This window comes from Scomber scombrus, chromosome 13 (genome assembly GCF_963691925.1).
Source record: "Scomber scombrus chromosome 13, fScoSco1.1, whole genome shotgun sequence".
NCBI classification, from domain to species: domain Eukaryota; kingdom Metazoa; phylum Chordata; class Actinopteri; order Scombriformes; family Scombridae; genus Scomber; species Scomber scombrus.
The window spans coordinates 25,777,079-25,796,145 of record NC_084982.1 but is presented as its reverse complement, the minus strand read 5'-3'; the positions used below and the strand labels follow the sequence as shown (position 1 = coordinate 25,796,145).

At 34.8% G+C, this 19,067-nt stretch overlaps 2 protein-coding genes across 5 annotated transcripts in view; one reads left to right on the top strand and one right to left on the bottom strand.

Annotated features, from left to right (window-relative positions):
• glsb (glutaminase b) overlaps positions 1–7,752 on the bottom strand; it is a 57,956-nt gene extending 50,204 nt beyond the window's left edge. For all 4 annotated transcript variants that reach the window (XR_009927040.1, XM_062431426.1, XM_062431428.1 and 1 more), the window contains exon 1: positions 7,365–7,752. Coding sequence is in view for 3 of the 4 variants with exons in the window: in XM_062431426.1 (XP_062287410.1) it covers positions 7,365–7,648 (284 nt within the window). In the remaining variant the exon portion in view is untranslated. The remainder of the gene's footprint in view (positions 1–7,364) is intronic.
• A 2,701-nt stretch (positions 7,753–10,453) lies between these two features.
• fkbp7 (FKBP prolyl isomerase 7) lies at positions 10,454–18,375 on the top strand. The gene is made up of 4 exons (XM_062431791.1): positions 10,454–10,672; positions 11,045–11,196; positions 15,008–15,135; positions 16,939–18,375. Exons 1-4 carry the CDS (start codon positions 10,455–10,457, stop codon positions 17,098–17,100), a joined length of 660 nt encoding a protein of 219 aa, XP_062287775.1. The 5' UTR covers position 10,454; the 3' UTR covers positions 17,101–18,375.
• The last annotated feature ends 692 nt before the right edge of the window (positions 18,376–19,067 follow it).

Genomic DNA, 19,067 nt, shown 5'->3' with positions numbered 1-19,067 from the left:
ACTGTGTGTTTGAGTTTCTGCTCACATGGAGGCACTTTGAGCAGCGACTGACGGCAAACATGAGGAAGTATTCAGACGATTAAAGCTCGCAATATACCTCAAATTTGACCAAGATTAATCAAACATTTATTAATGACTAATAAGGAATTTATGAATGTGAATTGTTGTAGAGACTAATTATGAGCCAGAATATTAACAGTATGGAAAGGGTTAAAAACATACTTTTATTGGAGAGCCTTTCCTGGTTTTATTTGAGTTTAACATTTTCTTTAAGTTTTTTTTTAATCTCCTTTAAATATGGTTTGTCTATTCAAGTTTTATTTGTTTGTTTTTAAATATTAAAGTAGTTGTTTTATGATTTGTGTATTTTGCGGCCTTGTGAAGCACTTTGTAGCTCAGGTTTTTAAGTACTCTATAAATAAAAAGTTATTATTATTATTACTATCATCTTCTTTCCTCTTCTCCCAGGCTTTCTCCATGTGACTCACTGGACTCGTACGTTTCACCCAGTATGTGATGTGAACGACCGGACTCTCCAAGACTTTGTGCGTCATCCATACTCACAAAATCAATATCTATTTTTATCTTACCAGAACAAAGTATTGCGCAGTTCCCAGTGAGGCAGAGGGAGAAACGGCAGGGAACACAACTCAAGAGTTCATTGAACAAATCTGATTTTTATTTACATATCGTCCAGTTTCAACAGGAAGCAGTGAAACACGAGATATAAGCTGTTTTTTTAGACTAATTATATATAAAATATAATTCTCTCATTTATGTGTAGACAAGCTGCAGATAACCTTGTGTCTACCTGTTCAGACTGACTTTTGATTTAGAATGTTTTTAGTCTTTTTATTTTAAATTTTTTGTTTTGTTATAAAATGTTATTCTAATTAAATTTTTTTAAATTATATTTTATGTTTTTTATCATTATTATCATTCTATCGCTTATTCTTAACAATTGTATTCATGTCTTTTTTAATCTTTTTTTTGTCTTGTTTAATCAACTTTCTCTTATTTTAGATTTTTATGATAAATCCAAAACCTTTTTTTTTTTTTAAATAAATTGTATTTATTTATTTATCTAACATTTTTCTCACTGTTTTTTCTCTTGCATGCATTGATCTAAATTTTTTATTTTTTACTTCTTCATTATTTCTGTTCATTTTCTTTATGTTGTCCTCAGTCTCCACTTGTTCTCTTATTATCAGCTTGTCAATCAACTGTGAAGCACATTGAACTGCATTAATCTGCATGAAAGGTGCTCTATAGATCAAGTTTGATTGATTCATTGATTGACTGATAGATATATAGACTACAGATGGTTGAGATCATATAAACCACATCATCACGTTATCCTGTGCTCTCAGTCTGTCAATGATTTTTATGAACTGAACTAAACGAGCAAAATGCATCAGAGTCCGTTTTTAAAAGCGTGCAAACAGATGAGGTGTGATGAATACAGACTAAAAACACCTCAGTCGACTAAGTCCTCGTCTTCATCGTGGACAGATGGCTCGGTCCATTCGTCTCTGGATGACTGATCATTGATGTGAGGACAACACTCGCTGAGTGTTTCCTGGATACGAGGTGAAGGTTTTAAAAATGAAAATGTGTCTCTCTGGGTGATCTGTGACATTTAAGTCCAATATTAATGGACAAGTGTTTTATTATTCATACAGAGAGGGCTGCAACTATTTTTATTATTAATTAATAGCTTGGTCTATAAATTTATATTTATATTTATATATTTATTATATTTTCCAGGTGATGTCTTCAGATGTCATGTTTGTCCAAAACTCAACTACATTCAGTTTACTAATTAAATAAATATTAATAAATAGTAATTAAATCTTCACATTTGACAAGTTGAAGACACTAAAAGACATTAAACAAAGTGTGAGGTATAACTTCTCAGTTTTTGTTGTAATAATGTGTTAATTAAGCTTCTATAATCAGTTTCAATGTGCAACTGAGCTATATCCACTATAAAGGGTTGTAGCTAATGATTACTTGCATTATTGATTATTTCCTGAGTAATCAATTGGTTGTTTGTGTCTATAAAATGTCAGAAAATGGTGAAAAATGTTAATATGCAACCTTAAATGTCTTATTTTGTCCCAACAACCCAAAAGATATTTAGTTTAACTACCACAGACAACTAAAGAACTCGAAATATTCACATTTTAGAAGCTGGATCTGGAGAATTTTCTCATTTTTGCATTAAAAAATGACTATAACGATTATTCAATTACTGAGATAGTTGCCAGGTAATTATCTGCCAAGCAATTAATTAATTAAGTGTTGCAGTTCTACATACTTCAGTGGTCTGGTCATCTTTATGTACTTAACTACATTTGCAGGATTACTGTATATCAGATTTAAAAGCGTGATGCAATCTCCATTTTTAAAAAGTTGTGAGAAGTAATGATGTTAAATGAAACAGTGTGTAAGATTTGGTGGCATTTAGCAGTGAGGTTGTAGATTACAATCAAATGAATAACCCTCCCATCCTCTTCCAAGCATGTAGGAGAACCTACATTGACCCCAAAACTCTTAAAAACAAGCTAGTAGAGTCAGTGTTTGGTTTGTCCGTTCTGGGCTACTGTAGAAACATGGCCACCTCCATAGAAAAGGACCTGCTCCCTATGATAAATATTAAAGGCTCATTCTAAGGTTACAAAAACACAATAATTATCCTTTTCAGGTGATTCTACACTAATTAAAACACACTTAGGAATATTATACTCCATTTTGGTTAAGTTTGCTCCACTTGATGCCACTAAATTATACGAACTGCACCTTTAAAAAGGTTTAAAAAGCAGACTGGAGGCTGTAAATAGGCTCCATACCGGTGACTTCACACCAGGCTTTTATTTCATTGTGCGCTCTGTGTTAAAGCTTAACACCACCGGCAGATATCACTGTCTGTGTCATGTAATACAAAGGTAATAATTTGTCTGTTTGTTTCTGCCGTTTTAATCCTGTCACACCTCTCCGCCTGCCGGAGCTGTAACTGGTCCAATAAACTGCTCGGGCTAAGTGGCTCGGTGCCAAAGAAGCTCTTACTTAACAGCACACAATGAAAAAAAAAAAAAGGTAACCATTCATTGTTTTTAAACCACTTAACACACTCAAACAACAGCTCAGATCATTTTCCTTTCCAATCTCATTCACTTGGAGCTGCGATGATTAATTCACACAGTTGTTTAATCGATTTGACTCATTTTTTAAAGAAGAAAATTGCCAAATTCTCTGATTCCAGCTTCTAAAATGCATATTTCTTATGCACTTCTATCGTTTTTACATATGCATATACATTATTTACAACTATGTCTATTTTTAAAATATTCTTGTGTCAAATAAGGCTCATAGTACTACCATTTTGCATTTAGGTACACACTTTTTATTTATATATTATTTCGTTTGCACCTATATGTACACCTGAAAACGTATATAGTGGGACTGGCACATCATGTGACTGTCAGGTGACCATGGCCTTTTGTGTATTTAAGGTGGCGATTTTCTAGTTTTAGTTTGAAGAAGAGTGTTGAGCTCGAAATGTCACGCTGGTGATATCCTAATAACAACCTGCATTGGGAGGACTTTTCTTTTGTTTCTGATGCACTTCTTTTAAAATGTTGTATTTAAGTAGATTGTTTTAGCTACTTTTACTATATTATTTTTCCTTTAACATGGTTTTATGCTCCTTTTACATCCTTTTTAATGTGAAGCACTTGGTGTATGTCATTTCTTTAGTTGTAAAGCACTTAAAGCTCTATTATTTGTTTTAAAAAGGTGCTATACAAATGAAGTTATTATTATATTTCAGAGACTTGTTATTGTTCAACACACAGAACAAATAAGAGTATCGCTCTCTCGTTGTTTATCCTGTCAGTCATCATCAGTAATCTGACGGGTCACGTGGATCAGCACCTGGTTTTGTGCTAACGAGGAATGAACCAAACTCCTGGGACCGATGTGTTTCCAAAGAAGATGACAGCATGTGAACATATTCAGATGCTGCTCCTCACACTCCGGTAACGAGCCAAGTCGTAATAAATCAGTCACAAAAGCAGAGCTAGATCATATTTTAATTAACAGCACTTGGCGATAGCGGTGAGGAAAAACTCTCCTTTAAATGTGAAGAACCCTCGACCAGAACCGAGCTCCAGTTGGGGGTCTTAACTGAAACACACGTCCCTCGTTTATCCTTCCAGCTAAAAACGAACTGAAGCTGTTTGCAAACTACCACAAAGCTGTAAGCAAACATGTCAGAGGCTCGTTTGTTTGTCTTTTACACATCTCGAGGCCATGTTGGGATTAGAAATAACTGCTTAAACTTTATAATCCCTTCTTAACCGTTAGTTTTTTAATTGTTTGTGTGTCTATAATCCATTAATTGATCGCATTATATCAGATCAGATCATATCATGTCTGCTAGATCAATCACAACTACTGCAAGCTAGCCCGAGAAAGAAACTTGCATTTGTTGCCTGGTCAGTGACAAATAAAAGTTGGCAAGATGAGCAATTCAAAAATATCTTGTCTTAAAAGCAGCATCAGGTTTGTTAAAATGTACATTTTGTATTTCTGTTGGTTTTATGTCATTTGAAATGACATTCGCACCATTTGTTTTTAACCAGAAAGACTGAATGCTCCTGAAAATGTCAAATGGTGTAACCACAAAAATATTCAATATTTTATTCACCTACAGTGTAGTTAAGTGGACATATACAAATAATTACCTAGTATTTTTACATTTAAATTTTAAAGCATTTTGTCAATATTGAGCAGGATATATCCTAAAAACAACCATTTTTCTAAATAACTTGTGACAAATGATGTAAGATGTGTTGATATGTTGCAAAAGTGGATTATATTTATTCTACATTTTAGTTAACATTTATTTTATTGTATATAATCAGAATTATTAAAAACAAATACTGGTTCCACCAATTGACACTGGGTTACATCACGTCATTGATACTAGTATCTCCTCCTGGGAAATAGGGAAATGTATCTCCAGTTAAGTGGAAATTAATGAAACTACGTCTCTTTACAATCTTTTAGTGGAAAACAAATGTTGATTAGAGAGTGAGCCAGAGAGGATTCACTCTGACGAGAACAGCGTAATCCGACCCCCCAAAGCCCATATTTTAGTGATGTATCTTCCATTTCTAGGTCAGGATATATATCTCAGTGATTCAAGCTGCACTGAGCTGAGTCATAAAACAACTGCCTCACTTCAAAAGGGAAACACATGGACTGCAGTGAGTGTGCAAGCAGCCAGCTGGCTAAGAAGAGGAGACTACTTGAAATGTAAAATGGCAGATGTGGATCATTTAAATCTAACAATGGTGAATGATTTTGGGGTTTTATATTCCTAAAACACTTATAATCACAGGCACCATAAGGTCATATTAAACAAGGGGTCATTTAAAAATGCCAGTAAGACAAAACTGGATTGAACATTTCTGTTTAAATCTGAATACAGAGTCATAATGACATAGATTTCTCCCATTTATCAAAATCATAAAAGTTGAGTTTACATGCTTTTCAGTCACTAACTCTCCAAAAAATACCCTCACCAGCCAGTGGAAAATATGTATAAACACATAAAACCTTTGCTCAAAGACACTATTGTTTCACATTTGGAAAAAGTTAGTGAAAATATGCTCTGAGAGGTGCAGAAACGTGTGTGTTATTCTGTAGTTATACATGGTAGATGTTGATAAGTAGGCAGACATGTGCCAAGACTGAAACGAAAATGATATAATAGGGAAATTCCCACATATATAGCAAGATATTTTAGGTTTTATATCCGTTGACCATACAGTTAAGTGGCAGAGCTTCGCTATATAGGGGATTATTTAAAAAAAAAAATATATATATATATATACAGCAGGAAATTACGGCCAAAAAAATGGCTTGCAAGCAATTTATTAGTAAAACTGCAGGGCTAAAGGAAGGTAATTTACATATTATCTTGTTATGAGTGTACTTATTAGTCATATGAGGCAGTTAAAACCACATATAGACCAAAAACTCTACTTTTAGAGAGTAGATAATGATAATGGTCTGGAGCAGCCCTCCAGCTGGGACCTGCAGTCTCAGAGTGGGGAGGTCACAATGGAAAACACTAGAAACCACTCAAACCAATTCACACAGTCACATCTCCAGCCAGGCATTGATCATTACTGCAAAACCCACAAATCAATTATCCTTATTGGGTTTTATGCCACTATAATATAATAATAGTTAACACAGTTTAGGGGTTGGACTTCATTATATTTAAAAGCTATTTCTCTATATTTTGCCATATAGAGTTTCTCACCCTATTAAATATGCATAAGCTTGCTATTTAAATGTGAATATGAATGTGTGTGTTTTTAACCCTCCAACTCATCACTAGTAACAATAATAATAACAACAGGTCTTACTTTCACTTTTAATCACAGCTCAACATCCACCACGTTGCATGTTATCTCCACAGGAAAAAGATAACACTTAACTAACCCCAGTGTTACATACAAGTCCTTGTTGAAAAGCCAACTAAAATCCTAATTAACTTCAGGGTTAAGTTGCCGTGTTGGTATTCCTAGGTGGTGTATTTATTCAGCTACTTGGCACAAAGCCGGCAAGTGGAGGTCACACATGGTGTATGATAGCTGCTGCTATAGGGGCGGTGCGGTTTAGCTATAATCACATATAACACAAGTTTGTGTTTAAATTAGGAGGTTATTTTGTATATAAGGAGTAGGTTGGTTTCCTCTGAGAAGATTGTGGTAAGTTTGGTAATTAATGTGTGCTTATAATGCGGTTTTAATACAGGTTTTGTGGCCATAAACGCCGGTTAACATCATGGATGCTGGTGTTACTGTGTAACTGGTGACCGTGTTATCTGGTGACTCTCTCACATTTTAAGATGAATGAGGACTTTATAGTTTAACCATTTTTTAAAAATCTGTCTTTAATATCTAAAGTATAGTAATAACCATTTAATGTAAGTTAAATTGTGTTCAGAAGACTCGTTAATCTTAAAATGCGAGAGTCATTGGATAACACGGTCACTAGTTAAACCGTAACACCTGTTTCGGGTTTAACTAGTGACGTAGGTGTTACGGTTTAACTGGTGACCGTGTTATCTGGTGACTCTCACATTTTAAAGATGAATGAGTCTTCTGGGCATAATTTAACTTACATTAAAATGGTTATTAGATACTTTAGATATTAAAAACAGATTAAAAATGTACTATAAAATCTTTTTTTAAGGAGAACACAGACGTTAAAGTCACCACATAACGCGGTCACCAGATAAACCGTAACACCGAGGGCAGCTTATTGCTTTAAAATAAACCTACTTGTCACTGGGTGTTTCAGCGTTGTCACCATCCTTCTTCAGCTGCTCGTCCAGCTCCACAGCACCCTCGGTTTTGATGCAGTAGGAGCGGGCATGAAGGAGCTTTAGCTGGGGGGAAACAGCGGAGGTGGTGCCGGTAAAGAAGCAGTGGTGGTGGTAGTGGTGGTGATGGTGGTGGCGGGTCGGCAACCACGTCTTCTTCTGTGTAGTACAGACAGGCAAAGGACGCTTGAGGGTGGCTTGAGACAACTCCTTCAGCACTGTGGAGAACCTAAAATGTAACATCTCAATCCTGTCAGGCAGTGAGAGAGAAAGTCTTGGGTCCAAATATTAATTTTTTCCAGTTAGAGAGAAAAAAAACGTGTTGAACCGCGTTGGAGACTGTCTGAGAGGCGATGATGACTCACTGACACCGGCCCGCCGCCAGATATAAATAGAGGAGCAACGTCACGCCCCCACAGCTCCTATTGGTGGAATCGAAGGGATGTCCGTGCTCTGATTGGCTATTGGAGCGTCTTCGTGTCTGTCAATCAAACGCTTAAGCACAACTGTCATAATGTGGATAATATGGTTTATTATTGACAGTAATGAGATCCTGTATAAGGCTATTTATTTTTTTATTTTTCCTCCATTTTTTATTTATCATAAAAAATAATACATTATTTACAGTGTGTTTATTATTATTTTTATTTTTTATTTAAACAGGAGAGCACAATTAACATGGCTGGAGACGTAGAAAACATATAAAAATGTACAATAAAAATGAAGAATAAATTATAGAATCATAAAATAAAAACATTTATGAGTATTTGGCACAAGCCATTAACATTACCATCCAAGTCATTATCTATTTTTTCCTAATTTATTATTCTTCTCCTTGTTCCTCTTGTTATTATTAATATTAGATAGATCATGGGGGGTCAAACATACGGCCAGTGGGCCAGAACCGGCCCACATTAGGGTCCACTCCGGCCCACTAGATAACTTTACAAAGTATGAAAATTGCAGAACACTTAAGTCCAAATTTTCAACAAAACACACTGCTGTTCTTGCTTATTTTTGCTTGCCATTCTTAGTCAAGTCTTCAACGTGATTCAGATTTTAGGGACACATTTTATCAGTATCTCTTTCCAGGGTAACCCCAAACTGACAGTCCTGTCTATACACATTTTGTACATATTTGGGACGACTTATCTAATCTTTCTTAAGGCATCTCAAGGCCTGTTCATCTGTTTTGTGAATAGATGTTTTATTATAGAAAAGTAATAATATATATTATATATATTACATATTATTTATAGGTTATTCTGCAGTGGATTTTAATGGTCCGGCCCACATGAGATGAAATATGGCTGTATGTTGCCCTTCAACTAAAATGAGTTTGACCCCCCTGAGATAGATGGATACTTATTACCTACTTTATTGATCCTTCACAGGAAACTGCTTGGTTTACAGCAGCTACATCCACACTTAAGAAAGCAACACATAACATCACATAGAAACACATCTCTAACTATCCAATGGAAAAAACTTATTACAAAAAAAATCGTACTAATAAAACAAATATATGTGATATGTAAGTAATAAATTATAATAAGATACTCAGTGTGCAAAAGGTGCCAGTAAAAATGGACTGCAATATCTAAAACATATCTTTAAAAAACGCACACAGTCTAAAATAAAACCACAGACATTACTTCAGCACAGTCTGATGGCAGAGCATGTTAAGGTACAATTTTTTAATTTTTTAATTTGAACTGTATGTATGTTGCTGCCACACCATTTACAGGCTGATAGACAGGCTTTTTTCTACATTTGCACCTAACAATCATTATGTTGGCTACACACAATTAGGGATACTTTAATCTCCTCACACCATAGCATAATTTAAAGTGCCATCAATTGTGTTATTATCATACATACTACTAATAATAATATTAATATAACATAAATAAAGATTAAGACACATACAAAAAAAAAGGTAAATATCTTGCTTCCAGCTTCTTAAATGTGAGTTTTTTTCTGGTATCTTTGGGCTTTAGGAAACAGTGATCAGCACTTTTCACCATTTTCTGAAATGTTAGTCTATTTTTTAAACTATTGATTAATCAACAAAATAACCAACATATCATTTGATAATGAAAATAATCCTTTGTTAAAGTCTTAATCTTCTTTTTTTTTTTTTTACTTATTTCCCACATCAGGCATGCATTAAGTCTATGTATGCCTGATGTCTTACCCTGAGTTTAGTCTGTCAGGCAGAGTTTATCAATCAATCAAACTTTATTTATATAGCAGCTTTCAAGTTAAATTAGTTAAAAGTTCTTCACAGTTGATAATAAGACAGAATGAGTGACAACAAAAACTGAGACCAACACAGGAAACAATAAGAATGATAAAAATGTTTTTAAAAATGTAAATAAAGTAAAAATAATATAGGAGGAAATAATATAACAAATAATAAATAATAAATAATAAATAATAAATAAATAATAAATAATAAATAATAAATAATAAATAATAAATAATAAATAATAAATAATAAATAATAATGAAAAATAAATAATAATAAAAAATAAATAAATAAGAGAAAATATAATAATAAAAACAAACAATTAAATAAATAATAATAATAAATGAATAAACAAATGCATTATTAAATAAATGAAAAATAATAATAAAAAATAAATAAATAAATAAGAGAAAATAAAAGAACAAAAAATATAATTAAATAAATATAAAAGAATAGAAAATAAAATACATAAAAAATTAGTAAATAAATAAAGGAGAAAATATTTATTAAAAGTTAAGAGTTTAAAAAAAACTAGCTCAAAATAGATTTAAAAAGGAAAATGAAATAAAAGAGATAAAGTTTACACTCTGGATGAGTAGTACTTCCTTCAGCAAGCTCCTCCTGTCCAATGAGAGATAGTATTTAAGGAGGAGGGGTCTTGAACGCACCAGGAAGCAGAAACTTCCTGACAGTCTCAACTCAGGGATAAAAACTCCCAATATTTCATCAGCTGCAAAAAATCTCCTGTGTGTTGAAACGTCACTTGCAGAAAGTTGCCACGCAGACACACACAGCGGCATGATGTGGAAGTCTGTAAGCTGCACATGGTGGCTCTTTATAGTCTCTCAGCTCACTTTATGGTCTGTTTGGGTCACAGCACAAGAGCTGGACGAGGACGTGAAGATTGAAGTTTTGTTTAAACCCGAGCAATGCGAGCAGCAGAGCAAGAGAGGAGATCTGATGAATGTGCACTATGATGGGTTCCTCGCCAAAGATGGTACCCAGTTCTACTGCAGGTTGGTTGCATGAGAAGGAAAACTGCTTAAAACTTTAAAAAGAAGTATTTGCAAAGCCACTTTATATATGTTAAAAGTCTACATGCAATGGTCCCTTTTTTATAAATGCAGTGATTGATTGATTAAGACTTGGAGTTTAAGTGCAAAATGTGAAGCCCTTTATATGATTGCAGCTTAAAGATTAACATTTGAAAGTGTAGAAATACAAAAATCTATAATCTTTTAGGCCTATTTTTAACAGATTTAGCTGAATCTATGGAGTAAAATCATAGTTTCCATAGCTGCAAATCCCATTCATGTGAAGCCTGATTGATTGATTGATTGATTGATAGCATGCTGTGTCCTCTTTGTACTTTCTTAAAAATGTTTCAGTCGATCTGATAAAACTGGACACCCTCAGTGGTTCGTGCTGGGTGTGGGTCAAGTCATCAAAGGCCTCGACGTTGGGATGATGGATATGTGTGCAGGAGAGAAGAGGAAGATAACGGTCCCACCCACCCTGGCTTTTGGAGAAGCAGGCAAAGGTAATCACATGTAACAGACAGTGTTTTTTACCCACAGAGTTAATGTGGTTTTAAGGTTTTTATCAACTACACAATCATCTATACTTTAGTTTAAGATGATGAAACAGCTTTATAGATTTCATACAACCACTCTTGAGAGTCTGTAGCTGTAGTTTACACGTGACTGATAAAACTGCAGAAATACACAAAATTACATTATATCAGAAGGATCCTGCAACAAGTTGGTGTTGTACTTCCATAAAGTCGAGGGACTGATGTAAAGAAACACTTTTAAAATGCAGCAGAGGCCAAAATACCCTCATAGATTGGTTCAAACTCTAAATACACTGGGTCCTACATTCCCCATAATGCAATTCAATATAATTTATTACCATGCTGCTTTCATGGCGTATCATACTTATGAGATTTTGACTTGTGAACAGAGATCACATCAACCTTCAAGTCATAATTACGACTAGGAAACTTTTCTGAAAGCTCAGATATATCCGAGTCATCGCTTCATGAGTAAAGAGGGCTGTTTTAAGTTACCCAAAATGGAGATTAAACCCACATTTACTGGATATGGGGTTTATATTTTCAATGCACAAGATGGTGTTGTACTTATACAAAGTTAAGGGATTGATAAATAAAAATTGATGCAGCAGAGGCCAAAATATCCTGATGTTTAGTCCCTAGGTTTGGTCAAAGTCTAAAAACACAGGGTCCTACATTTCCCATAATGCAGTTTGATACAATTTATCGCTATTTAGCTTTCATAGCATATTATAGCATAATTATGACTTGTGAATAAAGGTCACATTAACCTTCTCACAAACTCACCAACTCACATTTTTCTGAAGGCTCCGATATATCTGACTTAAATCAATCGTTATTTATATAGTGCCAAATCACAGCACTTAATTTAAAGAGACCAAACATTCCCACAGGAGCAAGCACTTGGCGACAGTGACAAGAAAAAAACTCTCCTTTAACGGGAAGAAACCTCAGGTAGAACCAGGCTCTAGGTGGGCGACCATCTGCCTCGACCGGTTGGTGTTGAGAGAGAGTAAAGAGGGAGAAAGGAGAGATAAAGAGGAAAGGGAGAGAGGAAAGAGGGCTGCTTTACATCACCCAAAATACAGATTAAACCCACATTTACTGGATACAGTGATATATTTTCAATGCACAGTATTTTTAACCCTTAGTCGACTGCACTGAAACTGTCTTGCATTGACCTTAGCTGTAAACACACCTTTCACATCTCTATCATTCGACCCAAATGACATAAACATGTAATTAGACCCTCACTTCCTGGCAAACATCCACGTCTTTGAAACGCCACACCCTTAGTCTGTGTCAAGATAACACTATGACATCATCTGGGTTATTATTATTATTATTATTATTATTATTATTATTATTATTATTATTATTATTATTATTATTATTATATCTCAGATCTGCAAAAGTTTCTCCAGAAGCACAGAAGACATTAAACTGCAAATTGTTCTCATAGTTTGAGCGTTAAACTGACCTTTTAGTGTGGAAAAAAGACGTACCGGCCCTTTAAGAGCCCTTTTAATTTCTGCCTTTATGTCTCATTAAACTAATAAATCATACAAAATCAATTTAAAGGATGATTTTCATGATACATAAACTGTAAATCCATTAAAAAATGCAACCTGGAATCTGTTATTTAAATAAGAAAAGTAACACAGGTTGATTTTTATGTTTTTTTAGATAAATAAATGTATGTGGCAGTCACAGTATGTTGTGATTAATGAGTTATAAACAATAAATAACTTTTTATTCACTCTTTCAAACTGACCAGCTGTATTATATGATATTGTTTCTGAGTTGGAAAAGCTGCCTTCACGCTGTCTTGTCTTCTTTTTACAGCTCTTTAAACTGAAAGGGCATCACCTCCCCCCCTCGCAGTGTTTGCTACTCATCTCCTCATGGCATGTACACTGAAAGCATGCACAAAGGTTTTAAGGTCTCTACTTCCTGTCACTCTTTTCTCACATGCGTCGGAGCACTTGTATGGGTAACTAACATCTGATAAGTGTTTCATCTTTAACTGCTATCCTCTGCAAAGCTCTTCATGTTGGTTTGGGATGACCTGATGACGTTATAATCTAGTCTGTACTCTGATTTCTGTCTTTGTCTGTGGAGGAAATGGGTTTGCTGAGTTTGCATCTTGCCCCCTGCACCAGTTAATATACAGTCAGGCTAAATGCTGCTGAATGTAAACTCACTCTTGAACAGCTGCAAATGGAGCTGCTCTGTTCCTTCTTCTTTCTTCTCCAAATTAACAAAGATTAACATCTTTAATTGCATGTTGCTCCAGTTAGATTCTTCTCTTTTCTTGCTGAATTAATATGTTTTATCTCTGATTTGTGTTCTTGAACCCAAATCGCTGCTCAGAAAAGTTGCAAAGTTACCACTCCCGTTATTCTCATATTTATGCAGTTAGTAGTTGTTGGTACGGTGGCTCTGACGTGCAAAACACAACAACATTTTAGCATTAACAAATTAGAAAACATAATAACAAGTCAGTGTTTAAGAAACATAATATTTCAGAGAACACATTAACATTTTACAAAACACAACAGCGTTAAAGAAAATACAACAAAGCAGAAAACACAACATATTTTTCAGATGTGAAAATATGAAATTTTGTTTTGTTTTCTGATTTATTTATTTTTTATGTTTTCTAAAATATTGTGTGATGTATTTTGCATCTCAGGGCCTCCATATATATTGTTCATTTTATCATAGAGTCTAAAAATGTCACTGAACTATGAAGCTACAATCGTGCCATAAATACAAAGAAAAGCAGACAATGACTTTCACAACTTGTGAAACTGTATTTTGGAGTTTGCAATTGTGACTTCTGATCTGCAAGACTGCAAAAAAAAACAATGGCAACTGTAATTTCATGCTTGCAAAACTGTACTGTCCTTGCAAGTTGTAATTACTATTTTGCTTTTACAGTTCACCAAGTGCAAATCATGGTCTGCTTTTCTTTGTATTTATTCTACCTTCATACTGAACCACCAACCAATTAAACACAGTAAATAGTGTTTCTCTTGAAATGCAACAACTGTTTTCCTTCTTGAAATATTCCAGCCTATGAGATGGAGCAATATAAACACCAATAATTGTAAGTACTGATTATACTATTGTTAAAGTTACCACAAGGAACTTTTTTTTTTAGTGGTTATGAAAGTAAAGTTAGACTTGTAGTCGGCTTCCTGAGTGATTTTTAGAGAGAGAGAGAGAGAGAGAGAGAGAGAGAGAGAGAGAGAGAGAGAGAGAGAGAGAGAGAGAGAGAGAGAGAGAGAGAGAGAGAGAGAGAGAGAGAGAGAGAGAGAGAGAGAGAGAGAGAGAGAGAGAGAGAGAGAGAGAGAGAGAGAGAGAGAGAGAGAGAGAGAGAGAGACTTATTTTCTAATGGTTTCACAGCGTTTACTTTCTACAGAACAAATAAAAACCTCCACATAACCCTGCAGGAAGGTGCCACATTGCCAAATATTACTATTATTAATCTTATATATAAGATAACATCCTGCAAAAAGCTGTGATTTAAAATAATTAGTGTCTTTCTTTTTCATACTTCCAAAACAAATGCATTAAGCCAAGATCTTTAATACACAAGGTGGTCATGGGAAATGTACTCTTCATCCTAGAAGAACACTACCACTTTTGTCCACGGGGGGCGCTTAACTCAACACAAATTTAAAAAGTTCCTTGTAGTAACTTTAACCCATGTAGTCTATTTACATTTGAAATCTTGATATTCAGGTTTTTTTTAATGATACACTGAAACAGGTCCGGTGCCGCCGAACGCCACGGTGGTGTTTGAGGTGGAGCTGTTCTCCGTGTCCAGAGGACCTCGCAGCATGGAGGCCTTCGGGAACATGGACCTGAATAAAGACAAAAGTCTCACAAAGGAAGAGGTAACTATGAGTTAGAAGCATGAAAACAGGCTGAAGAACCATAGTGGGATTAATACGCAGGGCAAAAAATACACATTCATTTACATTTTACATTCATTTTCACATAAATCAAGCACAAAACTGCAACAATGAAGGTCTTTTTTTTTTTTTATTTTTTTTTTATTAAAGTGAGCAAAGGTTTGAGCACACTACATTTAACCTTTCAACATAGTTATCTTTCCTTTTAGAAATTAAATTACATGAATTTGGTCGACTTAAATTACTCAACCACAAACTTACATACAATCACAGAGGTATTATAAATATCCTCACCTACCCAATTATATATAAACACACTTTATACAAACCCCTAAACCCTCAGATACAGATACTCACACACACACAAAAACACACGTAGCTCACCAGTTAACAAAGCAGAACTGAAATTAAAGAAACAGTTTGACATGATGGGAAATTTATTTTTGCTTTCTCACCACTTGACGAGTGAGAAACCACACTTTTTATATGAGAGAGGTATCAATCTTCTCATCTTAACTCTTAATATTTATTTATGTCCCTTATCACATCAATAAATTATTTAAATAAGCACAAACCACCTGATACACAGTAAACCTTGTTATCCAACAGGTAAAAGCATATTTCTCCATCGCAGTGCGTCTTCATTTGAATTTTAAATTGGACAAGAAACAAACCCCCCCCCCCCTCTTTTTTGGGACCAAATTTCTAATCTAACAGCTTACCAAGAATTTAACTCGACCGTATCTGACCGACTCATAAAGACTGAAGGCCACACTTGTTTGTGTTATCTCATTATCTCACATCATAAACATTGATTGATGATTCCAAGAAAGTTAGTAGTTTAGGCTATAAATCGCTTTACGTTTAACTTATTAATGGCTTCTTCTTTTTACCACAGTAGATCTTTATGGCAGCGTAAAACCAAAACCAAGCACCATATTGATACTTGTAGAGGAGATTTGTGCTTAATCTGAAAATAAAAAATAAAGAAATAAAGTCAAAATCAAACAGCCACTGAGGCAGCAAAGGAATGAATTTTACACAAAGGAAATAACAGCGTTGTCAAGGCAAGCTTGAAGTTTTGTGCCATTTATTTTACCTTTTTTTTCCCCCCAAGTAAGCAGATAAAGAGCAACAGCTGCCTTCCTGTATAAACAGATTCATCTATAGTATGCTCAAACTGCCCAGTACCTTAAAACTAAAAGCAATAACCAGTACTCAAATTAACTAAAAATTATACTAATGTTATAATCAAACTAACAGCAACATGGACATTTTGCACGATATGAGAAGGATGCTGTTGTGACTGCTATATTGTTCCAGACTGTATGATATTGTGACGTATGCTGCAAAGGAAGAACATCTTTCTGTCCAAGAATAAGTGACAAACTCACCTACTAGAACAAACTGGCACAAGATAATCACGTCTGTCATCATAATCTTTCGACAATTGTCCTTGACTAAGCCTCAGACTCTTCTGTATTTGCTTATGACATTGTAATTGCAACCTGGTTATCTGAGATTCTTGGAAGTTTGATTTGAGTGTTATATACTGTATGTTATGTCCAGGCCAATGCTGTGCTGTGTCTACAAGAATAAGAAAACTAACAGCAACAAAGATTAATTGAATAAATGTTTAATTGTTGAATCTTACAAGAACAACAAATAGCTCCAAACAATACTAAAAAAACATGAGTTGAGGTATGAATAACGTTGTAATAATCTAAATATAAAGAATATTATTACTTTGTCTGGATTGTTGATAGTTGTTTCATTTATTTTCAGGTGAGACAATACTTAAAGCTGGAGTTTGAAAAAGATGGGAAGCCCCGCGACGAGCCTTTCTACGAGGAGATACTGAATGATATTTTCCACAAGAACGACGGCAACAAAGACGGACACATCAGCGCGAAGGAGTACAATATTTATGAGCATGATGAGCTTTAATGTGGTCGAGAGCGGCTCGTTTTTTGTTTGTTTTTTAGGTAGAAAATGGGAATAGGTAATAAATTTAAAGGGAAAATCCACCCTCAGATGTTTGTTTTTTTCACGTTGTAATGAAAGTTTAAGCTTTTGTTCTGCCTACTTTACTTCAGCATGTCTCATCACTTCCACTTCAGCGGGAGTTTCCTACTCTACTCTTCCCACAGTGTCCTCTTTGATGACCGTGGGAGTATAAAAGAAAATGCTTCGGCCTCCTCTGTGGTGGATGTTTTCAGTTTCACTTCAATGTGGGGTATCTAGAGAGAAATGTGGCATCTTAAAGAGGATGTATCATACACATTTCCAGGTCTATGTGGATATTTTAGAGCTGTTACGGAAATATCTTTGCATGATTTCCAGTTAAAAACTCCCTATTTATCTTATACTGGCCCTTTATGCAGCCTCTCACTTCAGCCTCTGTCTCTTAACAGGCCGTTTTAGCTCCTGTCTCTTTAAGACCCGCCTCCTAAATAAGCCTACTCTGCTCTGATTGGTTAAAACAGGGTTTCACTCTTTTTTCTCCTTCTTTACTCAACATGTCAGCTTCTTAAATGCACTTATGTGTTTTTTTTAACTTGAATCTGATCCGTAATATGACAGAAGACAACTTAAAAACAACTATTGTATCAACCGTAGCAACAATCTGACGTCATCACGAAGAGGAAGTAGAGATAACTTTACAAACGTAGTGTTCAGAGCAGACTTTCAGGGAGCATTTATACATATATTCACCTCAAGTTTTGAGTATTTGACAATCTTTAACATCTGATATCGTAAAAGTATAAAAAGTAAGTCTCCTTTAAAGGGGCTTGGCACCAGACCTAAATATTTTGTACTGCTCAGAAGGCTTTGGGCTACGAAAAGATAGTAAAAGTGATAAAAACACAGACATCAATCACCTACATGCCATCAGAAATACAGGGGAATTAGCTGCAGGGTGAGAGGCAGGTACAAGAAAGTGTTGAAAAGTTTCTGGGTGGATTTTTCCTTTAAAGATCTGACAGAAAATAACTTTTTCAAGTCCTAAAGACGACTTTCCAAAGCAGCACATGAGACTCTCATAGTAGTCTCAAGTATTAAACTTTGCAAGGAAGAACATCTTTTAACATCTGAGCAAGCATTTACTGTCATGCAAATACCACTAAATGTTAGTGTTTGACATGTTTTATTCCTCTTTTTTTATATATATGTATAGTTTTGGCTTTTTTTGCATCTCAGATACAGAAGTCGCAGCACACAGAGAACACACAGGACAGCTCCAAACTTTCCACCTTCCTGTGAAATAATTGCCCTTTTTTTCTGCAAAAAAAATCCCCTTTCCCAATTATCAGCTGCTTCACAGAGAGGCGACTGCAACATGTTTGTAAAATACTCCAATTAAAATGTGTTTAAAAATAAATGAAATGTGGCTTTAATGGAGAAGTTTGAATATAATTGATTAAAAAACTAAAAAACAAGCACATGTATGTATGTATGTATTGTTGTCAGACATGTTTACAGCTATTCATGATTGTCTTTGTATTTTTGTATTAAGTAACAGAATAAAAAGAAGCCATACTGTCTATTTCATGTCATTCAGCCTTTTCTTTTCTGTTTAGTTGCAGCCACTGATTCATTATTCATGGAGTTTTTTTTACCCAGAAAGAGAAAGAAAGTATGAGTAAGCTGAAGATAAGAGCGTGCGATTGAAGTTTAGCTGATAAGTTAAACAGTTTTAGTGTTGAGTGATTGATTTCCTGACCTGAAGTTGTCAATCACTGATTAAATGACTAACTAGTGTTCTTATTTCAGTGTTTACTCTCTACGTTCCTTAATAAATGTGTTTCGTTTTTTGTCATCATGGAAATTCACTCTCACTGTCTGCAGAGCTGCTTGTTCATAAACTGACCAGTAGAGGGCGCAGTTCAGCAGTAACAGAGGAGACATCTTTA

Bases quoted from the DNA above. Each gene is read 5' to 3' on its own strand.
- fkbp7 (XM_062431791.1), top strand. From the start codon at position 10,455: ATGATGTGGAAGTCTGTAAGCTGCACATGGTGGCTCTTTATAGTCTCT. The intron at 11,197-15,007 runs GTAATCACATGT...ACACTGAAACAG, and splicing joins TTTTGGAGAAGCAGGCAAAG to GTCCGGTGCCGCCGAACGCC. The intron at 15,136-16,938 runs GTAACTATGAGT...ATTTATTTTCAG, and splicing joins AAAGTCTCACAAAGGAAGAG to GTGAGACAATACTTAAAGCT.